The sequence below is a fragment of the Loxodonta africana genome, chromosome 1 (assembly GCF_030014295.1).
Source record: "Loxodonta africana isolate mLoxAfr1 chromosome 1, mLoxAfr1.hap2, whole genome shotgun sequence".
In the NCBI taxonomy this organism is placed as follows: domain Eukaryota; kingdom Metazoa; phylum Chordata; class Mammalia; order Proboscidea; family Elephantidae; genus Loxodonta; species Loxodonta africana.
In genome coordinates, this window is record NC_087342.1 from 224,344,212 (window position 1) to 224,359,451 (window position 15,240).

The 15,240-nt window shown below is 43.1% G+C and overlaps 1 protein-coding gene across 2 annotated transcripts in view; it reads right to left on the reverse strand.

The window, feature by feature from the left end:
• CNKSR3 (CNKSR family member 3) overlaps positions 1-2,079 on the reverse strand; it is a 113,384-nt gene extending 111,305 nt beyond the window's left edge. For both annotated transcript variants that reach the window (XM_064292532.1, XM_064292530.1), the window contains exon 1: positions 1,557-2,079. In XM_064292532.1, the coding sequence (XP_064148602.1) occupies positions 1,557-1,608 (52 nt within the window). In that variant the 5' untranslated portion in view covers positions 1,609-2,079. The remainder of the gene's footprint in view (positions 1-1,556) is intronic.
• Positions 2,080-15,240: the final 13,161 nt, after the last annotated feature.

Consider the following 15,240-nt stretch of genomic DNA (forward strand, 5'->3'; position numbering starts at 1 on the left):
ATTGCTGACAGTATATCAGTTCCATAAGCGGCCTGTATGTTGGATATACAAGCGAATAGATCAGTTAGTCTCAGAGGAGAGGCAAGTTGCTAGATGGGGCAATTTGACAGCATCTGAGGATGGGGGAACACAGCCCATTTCTAAGCAGGGTATTTGTAGCTTTCGAGTTACCGTTTTTGTACCTCCTACTATCAACGCTGTTTACTCTTTACCCAAGCAAACCTAATCACCAATTTACAAGTGTTTGTCTTTTTATCTTCATTTTAAGTAAGAGCCCATGAAATGTGATCCCTGACAAACCTCTTCTCAGGCAGGAGGTCATCCCTTCCCTTCTCCCAGGGGCTCAGGAAACAGACACGCCCCACAGCACATGCAACCCGTGTAAGACAGCCCATCCCAGGCAACACTGCACCAGCATGGAAATGACATGTGGAGATGATGGGCTGTTACCGTGCCATGACCATGGGTGAGACAGTTTGAAGATGACCTGATCTTACCAGTATTACCTACCTCACAGGCTTACTGTGATGACCAAGGGCAATAAGAGAGAGCGCTTAGCAAACTGTAAAGCGCTATACAATTCTAGTTACTATTACTGAGAGAGGACACCATTCCTCACCTAGAAGAGTAGATAGAAGAAAAAGAAAGGAAAAAAAATAGTAACTTGAAACACAGAGATGTTGAATTGGGGGGCAGGGGGAGTCCATGAAAATATACTACCTTTGGTGGACTTTGTTCTCTTAGAAGAGTACAAAGAGGCTTGAGGGCATCTATCGCCTCTCCCTCAAATTCTTAGGAGACGCTAAAAACTAAGCAAGGCAGCTAAGGATACAAGTTTCTACCCCTGCTCACCACCACCGCTCTTCCTCATCCCCAATACTATATAACTCAAAAAACTGTGGCTCAAACAGTTGAAGTTCTCCTTCCCAATTCTTAAATGCGGTGTAAAAATGCCGCTCCCGCCAGGGGTACTGGCACTTTCCTAAAGCAAAAGTGGCCGGCTCCGGAGGAGTCCTGGCTCAAGGTTTCTCACCCGCGCAAGCGCCACAACGTTGGCTCTTGTGCTGCCCTGTCGCTTTCTCCAAAAAAAACAGAAAGGCTCGGCGGGCCGCCGGCGTCCCTTACCTGTCCACAACCGCCCCGTCAAGCCTGTGGATTGCTCTGGGCAGCCGGCATTTACGATGTCTGCAGGAGGCACCCACACAAAGGCGCCTTGTGCCTCTGCGCTCGACGATGGGTCGCCGGGCACTGCACCCGGGCAGGGCAAGGAGGGCGCCACCCGCCGGCATCCCCAACCCTAATCCTCCAGAAAAAGACCACCCCTTCTCTTCGCTTTCAAGGTGGGGCTCCCTCGCCGTGCCACAACCTGTACCCCAACATGATAAGCTCGAAGCTGGCAAAAGAGGGGGGTGCACAGGCCACGCGGAAGAAGTTCGTACCGTCAACACGCTGCGTTTTCAAAGCGACCCGACGGCAGGCGGAGCTGAGCACCCCTTCCCCAGCCCCCAGATTCCCCATCCCCGGCTGGAGGAATCGGGGCCCCCAGGTCCGCTCACCTCTAGTCCAGTCCACCACTTGTTTGGGGCTCCACTTGGTCACGGGCTCCATGGTAAATGGCTGCGCTCCAGCTGGGCTAGAGCGTCGGCGTAAAGTCCTGGAGCCTGCGCCCCGGGTCCCTTCTAGGGTGGGCGCGCCCCCGGCTGGTCCCTGCGCTCCGGAGCCCTCCGTCAAGGCTGCATGGCGCGGTCAGTGGGTCATCCCAGTGCGGCTCGGCGACACACGGGACAGCTGTGCGGCTCCTCCTCCAGCTGCCACCGTTCAGCCGGGGCTCCTCCTCCTCCTTCTCCTCTGGCGCCTCCGGGAGTCAGGGCACAGCTGCTGCTCCTGGCGGCGGTGGCGGCGGCGACCCAGACCCTCCGGCCTGGGCTCGGGACCCTCCCTCCGCCCACCGGGCTGGCCCTGGGCCCAGGGCCACTTCCTCCAGCTCCGGAGGCGCGCGGACCCTTCCGACTTCCCTTCAGGGCGGCGCTCGCCCGGCTCCCGGCTCCGTGTGCGCCCGCGTCCCGAGCTTCCCGCCCGGCCTCCGCTGGCGCCGCGCTCCCGGGGTGCGCGGAGAGGACGAGCGCGCTCGGGTTACAAGTCCCTGCTGGCGACGCCGGGAACCAAGTAGGAGCGGGGCGGGGGCGGGGGCGGGGGCGGGGCGGGGCGAAACTCGGGGCGGGGCTCCGGGCTCCTCCTCCCGCCGCGCGCTCCCTGCGTGGGGCGGGCGGCGGGGCGCGCGGGCTTGCCTGGAGCCCCGCGCGGGGTGCGTCCGTGGGCTGCTGCCTGCAGGGCGGTCCGTCTCCGTGCGAGCAGCGAGACTCTGAGAGAAAGTAGGAGGAGGATCTGCCTGTTCTGTTCACGGGGAGTGCTTTGTAACACAGTATCGTTCTGTGAGGAAGCCCTCCTCGTGGTAAAAAACCTCTTAAAGCAAAATAGCTGTATTCGTATTTTGGAGAAAAGAGTAATCATTTAACTCTCCCTGTTACAATGCTACTCCAGTGGTATTTCTACTTCGCCACTGAAGTTAATCCTGATAAACTGGTAAGTGGGACGTTTAGGGTTATATATTGCTGGATGGTAATGTTCACGTTTGCAGAGTGCGCTAACGATGCCGGTCTGGGTAAGTCATGAACCGTGAGGAGAAAGTTGTTAGCCGGCCAAAACACAGGGTGCGCACGATTTTAACTGACTGACATGGGGCGGGCCCTCCCTCCAAGCTCAGAGGACTCAATCTAGAGCCACAGTTAACTATGAATTGGAAGAAAATCCCAAATTCAGGCATCTGCCCCTCCTCCTTCAAGCCTTCCCTGAATCCCCTCCCCAGCCCAGTGAACTTTGCCTCCTATCCACGCTTAGAGTTTCTTTTGCCACTTAATAATTCCTACTTTCAGTTATGGTTATTTATTTACATGTTCTCTTGGAAAACTGTTAACCCGTTGAGGGCAGAACCTACCTGATACTACATAGTTTTCTCTCCTCTCCCGTTACTGATGCCCAGCTCCAAGCACCCAGCACGGTTTGGAAGTGTGGTTGTATCTATTCATTCTCTAGGTACCTGTGGATGCCTCCCCTGTGCCAGCCACTGCATCCCTTAACTGTGTGTTGAATTGTGTGGTATGTACTATGTAAACAGGTCTGGACACAGAAGTTGGGAAGATGGCTAGCAGCAGAATGAAGCACCTGTCGTGTGCTGTTATGAGCTGGAGTAAGCAAGCAGAAGAAACTATTAAAGAAAATAAAACACCAGGCCCCCTCCCCCATGCAATTTATGTGTGGGACTGAGGAACCAACCATAGCAACACAGAGACGTGCCCCTATCAAATACAGTAAAACCTGCAAAAGCCAGAACCTGTGTGAGGCAGAAACCTGTCAGAGAAGGAAAGCTTAAATATTTTCCACAAAAACAAGTGATAGAAGTGGTAGGCTTGCACCCTGACAAAGGCAGAAAATTTTCGAGACCCAGACAAAGGAGGAGCTCCTGCTCTCGCGGGTTTCTCATTCACACTGTATAGTGATTCTGTTTTGAGCGATAGACACTGCAGAGCAAGAAACTTAGCAGAGGCTATGGCAGAACTCCTGGTAGAGTCGTTGTTCCTGGTGTGGGGGGGCGGGGAGATAACCTTTAAACTTACTATCATCTATCGTTAACTGTCTTTTTGGCCGTAAGTACGAATAAATGAAGCCAGTCTCATCCACAGATTTAGTTACAGCTGTCACTTCGTACTGTGTCATGTTTGATTATGAATAGGGTGACCACATACTTTATCTCCAAACCAAGTCACTTCTGTGTTTGAAAGGAGATGCTATCAATAATCCCGTTGGGATAGCGTGAATAAATCAGGTCACATAGTCCCTGTAATTAGGAAGAGAAACCAGGTGTTAATGATTTTGCCATAGAATTTTACTGGATATTTTCACAGTGTTTTCAAGTTCATTTGCATCAGTCATTACTGGGGAGTGAAATGCTAAAATGGTGGGAGCCAAGCAAGGGTTTGCAAAATTCCACCCCATTCCGTCAACATGATCTTCTGTATTCATCACAGCTAAAGGCGAAAGCCATGCTCAGATCTCTAACCGGAAGACCAATTAACCATCTAAATGAATTACTATATTTACACTTCAAGTCCTAAAGGCTAATTACTATTTAAATAAGGCCTCCTACCTTAATTATAGCTGTTAGCATGTGAAAGGAAGACCTGCCTTCCAGTCGGAAACACAAACTTGGAGAAATCCAGAGTCACTACTGACTTATAATAAAGGCAGAGTCTTAGATACATAGCTTTGGAAAGTAACATCTGTACGAAATCATCTCTAAACTGGCTCATTTTTCTTCTCTGCGAGCTATAATCTGTAGGCTCTAGTATTTGCGTTGCATATGCACACATGTTACCAAACTGCAGCCTTGACATCCTCTTCAGAAGCAGGAACTCTTCATTTGAACCCTGATGGCTGCCACAGCGCCTTGCACATAACAAAAAGCTGACTGCACCTTTTTTTAATCGGAATGAATTCTTAGAAGAACTGATCCTAGAACCCAGGTTTCCTTGATTTCTCTTTCCAGTTTCTTTATTTTCCTGACTTTGGGTCTACTTAAATATTTAGGTCATGTATTCAGTCAATGAAATGTATACGAAATATGCACAAGGCACTGAACTAGGCACTAGGAAGATTCAGAAATGAATGCAGAGCAGCCTCTATAGATCAAACCCATCATGAGATTTTACGTCTTTAATCAGAGGGATGTGTCCTGGTAGACCCAGAAAAAGGAATTCTAAGGATCAATGTGATATTAACATTTTAGGCTAATCTACATGGGACAAGCTGGTTTGTGATTGGCTGCTAACTTAAGGTTGTCAGTTCAAACCCACCCGGAGGCAGCCCAGAGGAAAGAGCTGGTGATCTGCTTGAGAGGTCACAGACTTGAAAACCCTATAGAGCATAGTTCTACTCTGACACAAATGGGGTCACCATAAGTGGGAATCAACTCCACGGCAACTGTAAAATATATATATGTATATAATTAAAATTTTTCTTTGAAAACTAGGGATGGAACATTTTGGATTAGTGGTTATTAATATAATTTATTTAATAACTCCCCCCCCCAAAAAAAACCAAACCCATCACTGTTGAGTTTATTCCAACTCGTAGCGACCCTATAGGGTAGAGCAGAACTGCCCCATACAGTTTCCAAGGCTGTAGTCTTTAGAGAAACAGACTGCCACATCTTTCTCTCACACAGGAGCTGGTGGGTTTGAGCCGCCAACCTTAATAACCACAGAAGCAAAATAAGCAAAATTTTATACAATGAGTTATTAATCTGTAAAGACCCAACTCTTTCCCAAGTTCAAAAAAATGTTTTCCAGAATGAAAGAAAAAGTAGTAATAATGATAAAGTAAGCTAATCCAAATATTCAATTTTATTTCCCAATCTGTAGATCCTTGTCATTTTCTTCCTATCACATTGCTTTTTTACTATTTTCAGAGCATTCAAATTTAATGTTTTCTTCACATATAATTGTTTCCTGCACGTCTCATGTCATGTTATCTTTCATCATGAGATATCCCGAACAATTCTGCAAATTGCTGCCTGGGAAATGTCCTGCAGTTAGAGCTAAGCACTCTTATCTATGACATTACCTCACTGCAAAGTCATCGCTTAACTGTGTTATCCAGGCTGCTGATGATCTTGTCTTTCATTCAATTCCATTTGTTCTGGATACTTCACACCATGGTAGTGTAGTTATCACTGTAAATACACCAGGTTCCCGATCAGATAATTCAGGTAGCAAAGACCGCAAAGGGTTGGTTTTGTGTGTGTGTGTGTGGTTTTGGTTTGGTTTTGTTTCTTTTTTGTCTCACAAATGGTATTCTACTTATTCAAATTCTTTGGATCATTTAGGTACAGTCATTAAATCATACTATAGTAGGATGGAGCCCTGGTGGTACAGTAGTTAAGAGCTCAGGCTGCTAATCAAAAAGGTAGGTAGTTCGAATCCACTAGCCACTCCTTGGAAACTGTATGGGGCAGTTCTACTCTGTCCTATAGGATCGCCGTGAGTCAGAATCAACTCAACGGCAACAGGTTTGGGTTTATTTTTTATAGTAGGAAAGCTGATATTTGGCTTTCTTTTACTGAGCCCTACTATAATTCAAAGACCAATGTTAATTGGTTAAATATTCAAAGAGCTCACCTAGCTAGTAAAAATCATATTTGGAGAAGTCGATTAAATCATGTGTTTCTAATGGAAAAAAAAAATCCTTAGCACTACTAAATTCTATGTTCAAGGATTTATAGCCGTAGTTTAAGAGTTGGTGTATGAGGCAGCACCCACCAAAGAGCTGTGCTTCCTTACCCTCATGTGCTACAGCAGCTAATAAAGGAGCGAGCTACAAAGAAGGAACTTTCAGTCCTACGTCTTTACCCGTTGATTTATGCTGCTATTCGTTCCAGCTATCAAGTTGCAGAGTGTCCAAAAAGAACAGAGTGCCTTTCCCACCAGTTGTTCTCGCAGTATCAATTTAACTCTGTGGGATTCATAATCTCTGAGCAAGTATATATAATCCAAGAGTTTCAGACTCAGTGATTTTTGCTTCAAACATAAGTTCCGTGTTGACAACAACAGACAAAAGCTCAGATTAAAAAAAAAAATTTTTTTCAAGTCATTTTAGACCTAAAAGGAAAACCGTAAATAAGTTAGGCCAAGTAAACTCTTATCATAAGAACTAAAACAGATTTGAGTACCATAAACACTAAACTAAAATTTTAAAAGAAATTTTCTCTAAATCAGTAACAAGAAGAACATTTAAAAAAGTGTGTTTATTTACTACTTTATATTTTTCTAATTTGAGTTTGGCATAACAGAAATAAATGACATTTCAAATCAAATAGAAATGTATATACAAATATTCCAGATTATAATTAAGCAGCTTTAAGGAGCTATGCCACCACTCGTCTGTCTGTCTGTCCTACTGTGGCGGCTTACGCTTTGCTGTGATGCTGCAAGCTGTAACACTGGTATTTCAGATACCAGCAGGATCGCCCGTGCTGGACAGGTTTCAGTGGAGCTTCCAGGCTGAGACAGACTAGGAAAAAGGACCACCAGGTGATCTACTTCTAAAAAAATGGACCAGTGAAAACCTTAGGAATAGCAGCAGAACATTATCTGATATCGGGCAAGAAGATAAGCGAAAAGCACTCAAAATAGAAAAGAGCTGCCTCCTCAAAGTAGAGTTGACCTTGATGATGTGAATGGAGTAAAGCTTCTGGGACCTTATTTGCTGATGTGGCATGACTCAAAATGAAAACAAACAACTGAAAACAGCCATTAATAATCAGAACATGAACTGTACGAAATATGAATCTAGGAAAATTGGAAATCATCAAAAATGAAATGGAATGCATAAACATCAATATCCTAGGCATTAGTGAACTGAAATGGACTGGTATTGGCCGTTTTGAATCAGTTAATCGTATGGTCTACTATGCCAGGAATGACAAATTGAAGAGAAATGGCTTCATGTTCACCATCCAAAAGAACATTTCAAGACCTATCCTGAAGTCCAACACTGTCAGTGATAGGATAATATCCATACACCTACAAGGAAGACCGGTGTATCCATTTCAAGACTGGCTGGACGTTGTCTCCTGTACTTTGGACATTTTATCAGGAGGGACCAGTCCCTGGAGAAGGCCATCGTGCTTCATAAACAGAGGGTTGGTGAAAAAGAGGAAGACTCTCAACAAGATGGATTGACACAGTGGCTGCAAAAATGGGCTCAAGCATAACAATGATTGTGAGGATGACGCAGGACCAGGCAGTGTTTCGTTCTGTTGTACATAGGGTCGCTATGAGTCAAACTACTGGACAGCACTTAACAACAACAACAACAGTGAACTTTGAGTTCAATCAAAAAGTTGTTTGTGCTTCCATTACTTAGGTACAATTACATGCAGAGAAAGAAATTATCTTCTAGTTTCAGCCTACTGAGAGTATTTAAATTCTGTAGCCATTACCAGTCAACACTTCCAGATTTTCGCTAAAAGCACATTTATGCTTCCTATTTGGGTTCCTTAGACATTTGAACCTACAATAAGATCCTATTCCTTAATTCACCACAACCAGCCCCTGCATTAGGAAATGCTGTAATCATCTGGGAGAGGGAGAGGTGGAAAGAAAGAGAACATACTAGAAAAACAGGAAGCGTTTCAGTCTACTTAAACATCAAAAAGGAAAGGATGAAAAACAATACCAATTGGTGTTTTCCTGTAGGGAGTCAGATGATTCCATATGGTTTTGAGAGCAATCCCAAAGGTCTCATTGAGCAAGAAAACTCCCACTTGCTGCCAAAAATTTAGCAAAATGGTTGTTAAAATTCACAACCTGCTAGCCAATGCTTTGCCTCAAGAGCAACAGTAATTGTTTTGCAGTGTGCATTACACTCTGGAGAAAGTTCCCAGATCAAATCTCATTTTCCATGTGAATTTCATGTAAGTTTTGCTTCTAGTTACAGAGGAATGGCATCATAGCCATCTATTTTCTAATCTTTTTCCTTCTCCCAGACTTAGTCCCAGAGAAGCAGCTGGGGGCCCCCAGGAGCCAGAGACAGCCCTCAGTTTACAGAACGACAGAAAGCCCTTTGATGATGAAATCTGTGGTACATGAGTCCCAGGAAGTCCCTTCTGTTGGGTGGGGGGAAACATAGGGTATACCCGAGTAACACCAGGAAGGACTCACTTTTGTCCTGCTCCAAACAGTGCCCCCCGTGGATGCCACACAATGGCCGGCCAGGTGGCTCAGGGAGTAAGGAGTGCACATAGAGCTGGCCTCACCTGTGAGGACTCAGGCAGTGCCACTGAGGAGAACAAGTCTGCCTATTGTACTTCCTCCCTTCCAGGCTACCCTTCCTTTCTGGGCCTCCTCCCCTTTGCGCCATGTCTTGTTGTTTGATAGCTTCACCTCTATGAAGGTGTTGGCCCAAGGTGTTCTTAGAGAATTCATATTTTAAAAGTGCACTGTCTGAGGTCCCAGCTAACTTTATTACCCCGATCTCTTAATTGGTCTATGGGTGGTCATGTAACCTTGAGCACGTCAGCCTCTTTGGGCCTAGAATTGAAGTTTTTGGTCCATTGGAATTTTAAGGATCCTCCTACAAGTCTCTTTTCCAATGGTGAAATATTAGTTGTTGAGGGAAGATGATAGGGAAGACATTTTTACATAAGGGACTGGACTAGTCCCCACCTGTTATTCTAAGTGGCTGCAACTGGTTGTATAAACTCACTTGCTGAATTGACTTGGGAGACATTGGTTTTAAAAACAAAGAAGCAATGGAAAATGTCATAGTGATAAGGGGAGGGACAGGAGATGATTCAGAATTCTGAATATTGTTTGTAGATTTTAACAAAGAACTGAGATATCTAAATGTATTTTATCAACCACGTGATGATACCAAATTATACTATGGTTGTCAAACTAAGGATTTCACTTCCGTCAGTATTTAAATAAAATAAATAAAAATATTAAGTATGCTGGGAAGTAATTATTACAATTACTGGTTATCAGGTGCTAACTCTGGCTCCTCCCTAAGGGTCTGGGTCCTAAGAAAGAAATGTTACCTGGTGTGAAGCGAGGTGCCCCAATTTCATTTAGAACCCAACCCGCTATCTCACTTCCAGCTCTTGCCCCTGCTTTCTCCCTAGCTCAGGGGGTCTCACAGGCAAACATTGTTTTAGTATTAATTTTACGAGATTTTTTTTAACAATTTATTTTCTATTTAGTTCTATGCCTCTTGTTCCTTTTTTTCTTCAGACAAAAAATGTATCTACAAAATGACTGCTAATTAAATCATTAGTTTCCAAAGAGCGAATATCCAAAAGCAGTGGTTTTGCTTCCCCCAAAGTAATGTACCGGAAGGTTCTATTACCAGCTGTGCCCCATACCTTCAGCACATCGCCAACTTGCTTCACCCCTCTGTGGTCAGAGCCAGATCATCTGCCCTGGCTTTAGGTCATTAACCATTGCAACACTGCTTAACATTGTTTAAAAATCAACATAAATATACCAGAGTTTTGCCTCCTCTTACCCAAAAGAATTCCTGTATCCAAGTGTGGCTTCAGTCAGCACTTGATTTTTTTCATTTAGCACTCACTGTATAAAGCAGTATGCCTTTCTGAGACTGTGAATTCCCATCTCTCTCAGTCCGTGTCACTGGACCACTAGACATGTCTCAAATATTTGAGATGCTAACCCCTACCCTTACCAGTGAAATGAGAGCAAAATGCCTCTCCTACTTCTCCTTTTCTCTTTAACATCTTGTTCCCTCAAAAGCTTCTTCTATTTGGGGCTGGGCCTAGAAATAGAAATGTTCTCCACATCACTGACAAGGTCTGAAATTTGACTGATTATCTTTTATACGTTTTTTTCTTACTTCTGCTGCTGATAGTTCTTGTTTCTGCAGCCATTTATAGTCAAAGTGGAAGCAATTCAAGAAATGGTGCTACCTTCAGTTACTAATTAACCCACTAAGAAACTTAAAAGGATTCCCTTCTGGGGAAAGAGAGCCTTGTGCGGTTGACAAGAGACCTTTATCGTCCAAGTCCAGGGGGTAAATCATTGTCAGTCTCCAGTAGAGCTGCCTGCTGTTAGACTCTCTAAAGGCTCCCATGGAAGACTGCCCAAAGGGGAAGTCCAGTCCTGGAGAAAATTAGAGCTTAATGAATTCCAAATTTACCATGAAAGTCGTCAGAAAATAAACCCCACAGCCACCATCACACACAGGCTACAAAGGGGTGTCCCTCATCTGTTCCAGTGAAGTGTATGAATAGTATAGCCAAAGAGCCAAAGAATGAATCCTTAACCCACGTATTCTTTGCATTTTATTTATGTCCTCTGAACAGCCATGCACAACCTCTTTGCTGGGGTTTCTGGCTAAAGTGTAGCTGACCAAAATTTTAGAACTCTTCTCATCCTACCTTACAGCATTTATTTACAAACAAGCCTAAATGGATTCCACCTAGAAGCTATACTTCTGTAGACTAGTGATGGACCACCAAAAGTAACTTATTTAGGATCTTGAGGGGATTTTATTTTACTCTTGGGTCATGTTATTCCAATATCCCAGTCTTTAGGGAAGTCATGTTCAATCCAAATGTAAAGTAATCATAAAAAACAAACCTGTTGCTGTTGAGTCGATGCTAACTCATAGTGATGCTACAGGACAGAGTAGAACTGCTCCGTAGGGTTTCTAAGAAGCAGCTAGTGGATTTGAACTCCTGACCTTTTAATTAGCAGCCGAGCTCTTAACCACTACACCACCAGGACTCTGAAGTAATAATAAGTGATCTTAAATTCATCAAACTAATCTCAGAAATTAAAAAAGTAATAATAAAAATCTCGAATACTTTCATTAAGGGAACTGCTTAGTAGAAAAACAACCAAAGCAATAAGAATAAAGCCCAAGAAATATAAATTTTCAATTATCCTTTGCCCAGAAATAATCATAGCAAACAATAATAAATGATGGATATAAAACAAGGCATAACATGGCATTATATACTAAAAATATATGTATAAAACATGGCTTAACTAATTAAAAAATATCTCTAAAGCACACCATTTAATTTGCATTTAAATGTATCACAGTAATTATTACTTTTGTTGGTGGTGGTCGTCAGTCAATTCCAACTCATGGCAACCCCAAAGTATGCAGGGTCAAACAGCTCCATAGGGCTTTCAAGACTGGCCTTTCAGAAGCAAATTGCCAGGCCTGTCTTCTGAGGTATCTTTGGTTGGGCTTGAACTGTGCTTAACCATTTGCGTCACTCGGGGACTTCGGAGTAATTCTGGTGGGTTTAAATTATGTCTGTAAATTCTTAAATATCACCCCCTTTGAGATGTAGAACCTAATTCCCCTCCCTTGAGTGTGTGACTTGCTTCTAGTTAATAGAATGCGGCAAAGGCAGAAGTGCGTGAGTTTTTAAGGAATATGTTATAAAAGACATTGTGCTTCTGACTAGCTTTCTTTCCCCCTCTACTTCCTGTGGGAACGTCAGCCGCCATGTTGTGAGGACATTCAAGCAGCCCTAGGATCCACGTGGTAAGGATGAGACCTCCTGCCAACAACCAGCACTAACTTGCCTGCCTTGTGAGTATGCTACCCTGGAGCAATGCTTTACTCAGTCAAGCCTTCAGATGACTGCAGCTCTGGCTAACATCTTGACTGCAACCTCCTGAGAGATCCTGAGCCAAACCCCACCTAAATCATTCCTTGACTGCTTACTCACAGAAACTGGATGAGATAATAAATGTTTATTTCTTTAAGCAACTAAGTTTTGCGTCAGTTTTGCAGCAGTATAGAACACATTCTATATTCTGTCTCTATATGATATATATATAAAAACCAAAAACCAAACCCAGTGTCGTCGATTTGATTCTGACTCATAGCGACCCTATAGGACAGAGTAGGAGCACCTGGCAGATTCGAACTGCCGACCCTTTGGTTAGCAGCTGTAGCACTTAACCACTACGCCACCAGGGTTTCCATATATATATATATATATATATATATATATATACACACACATACACACACACACGTATATATATATAGGGGCCCTGGTGACACAGTTGTTAAAAGCTCAGGCTGCTAACCAAAAGGTCAGCAGTTCAAATCCACCAGTTGCTCCTCGGAAACCCTACGGGGCAGTTCTGTTCTGTCCTGTAAGGTCGCTATGAGTGAGAATTTACCTGATGGCAATGGGTTTTGTTTCTTCATTATTGTTATTATTGTTGTTGTTGTTGGTTGCTATCAAGTCAACTCTGACTCATGGTGACCTTATATATAATAGAACAAAACATTGTCCGGTCCTGGGCCATCTCCATGATTTTTTGTATGTTTGAGCCTATTGTTGAGGCTATTGTCCATCTCATACAGGGTCCATATTCTGGAGTCCCTGGGTAATGTAAACGGTTAACATGCTTCATTGCTAACCAACAGATTGGAAATTCAAGTCCACCTAGAGGAGCCTTGGGATAAAGGCCTGGTGATCTACTTCCTAAAAATCAGCCACTGAAAACCATATGGAGCACAGTCTATTCTGACATGCACAATGTCATCATACATTGAAACCAACTCAACAGCAGTTGGCTAGCTGGTTTTATTCTATAGTCTATAGCAATATAGAAATTTTCACCAACTGCTATATTAAGATTTCTATCTCATATATACAATATGCCAATACCTCAAACATGATATATTAATTTATTCATCCCACTAGAATTTGAGCTCCACAAAAGCAGAAAATTTCTCTGTTTTGTTTAGTATCATACACTTACAGGGAAGACAGTGCATGGCAGTGCTCAATAATTTTTTCTTAAATGTGTGAATCATTTGATGAATTTACCATCATCTCTGTGAAAGCAGTGAAGAATAAAACTTTTTTTAGCTAATGTTTCATCAGTAGTAAACTAGATAAACTTCTGCAAAAGAGGCTAAATGGTAATAATATCTATGATAAAGGTGGAATAACCTTTCTGCTATTAAGATAATCTTATTGTCTAGCAACCACAAAAAACCAAACCCATTGCTGTTAAGTCAAATCCAACTCATCACGACCCTATATGGTTGCTATGAGTCACTATGAGATTATCTAGCTACCAAAAACCAAACCAAACCCAGTGCCGTCGAGTCGATTCCGACTCGTAGCGACCCTATAGGACAGAGTAGAACTGCCCCACAGAGTTTCCAAGGAGCACCTGGTGGATTCGAACTTCCAACGCTTTGGTTAGCAGCCGTAGCTCTTGACCACTACACCACCAGCGTTTCCTATCTAGCTACAGTTCCTATGAAATCTATTTGTTTTCAAAAGGAAAATGTTCAACTAGTGATAAAATTCTATAATATCTCCACATAGTGTTAACTAACAAGTAGAAGAGCGAGCTCTATAAAAAAAAAAAAAAAAGAACAAACAATAACAATAATTAAAAAAAAAAAAAAACACTCAGAATCTGATGTGAGAGAATGGACTAAAATACCTCTAGAGCATATAATCAACTCCATTGATAACTTGAAAATGCTGAGGGACTGTAACATGAGAACAATGTGATGAGTCTTCTAAGAGCCAACACAAATAGTACAGTGTTTTTTCTTCATTCTCAACACTTCCAGGATTGCTTTCCTATGTATACTATAGAGCCAGATAGATCAGTAGGTTTTCTTTGTATCAGCAGCTTTCCTATTTGCTTCTAAAGATCCATGCGATCAATCTAATTATTTTCCACCCATGACCAACTGAATCACCTCTGTTAAATTGACTCTTCATTCAAGTTACACAGTTTCCTCTGCATTTCTCTATGGCAGTCATTGTGTCTTTTTATTTCTTTACACTCACTGGACATTAAAGAGATGCTTAGTGAATGGCTATGCTCGAACATTCAGGTCTAAGACAGCTTTAAAAAGCATGTGATGACTTCATTATCAATTCAACAAGGGGTTGAGTGTGTACCACAGCTGTTACTGTTCCAGGTGATATAAATGAAACATTTTAAACATTACATAATCGTTTCTATAAAAAATCATAAACCACCCCCCAGAATGTTACAACAGTAAATAAGATTGTCGCACTTGGAAATTAGGGGAATTGTGTATTATTATTTCAGCTACAAGGCTGACTTGTGTCACAGAGATGGAAATTCTGTGAAAAAAATAAAAAGTTAAACATTTCAGAAGGAGAAAAGCTAGTGCGAGGTCTTGTCTGGATTGTTTGAGCTGAAACCAGATTGGCTTACCTGTCCTTAAGAAAACAATCCTTGTTAATAAAAGAGAAAAAGAGAACAGAGGGAAATGATTGTGAACAAAGAAATCAGGAACATCAAAACTCTTAATAATAGGGTTCTAGCCACCCTTGAGGCCCTGATGGTGCAGTGCTTAAATGTTTGGCTGCTAACTGAAAGGTCTGCAGTTCAAATCCACCAGTCGCTCCTTGGAAACCCTGTGGGGCAGTTCTACTCTGTCATATAGTGTTGCTATAATAGAAGGAGCCCTGGTGGTACAGTGGTTAAGAGCTAGGCTGCTAAGAGAAAGGTCAGTGGTTGGAACCCACTAACCACTCCGCAGAAGAAAAGATGTGCCAGTCTGGGTCTGAAAAGAGTGGAAAAAAACCATTGAAACCCACTGTCGTCAAGTCAATCCTGACTCATAGTG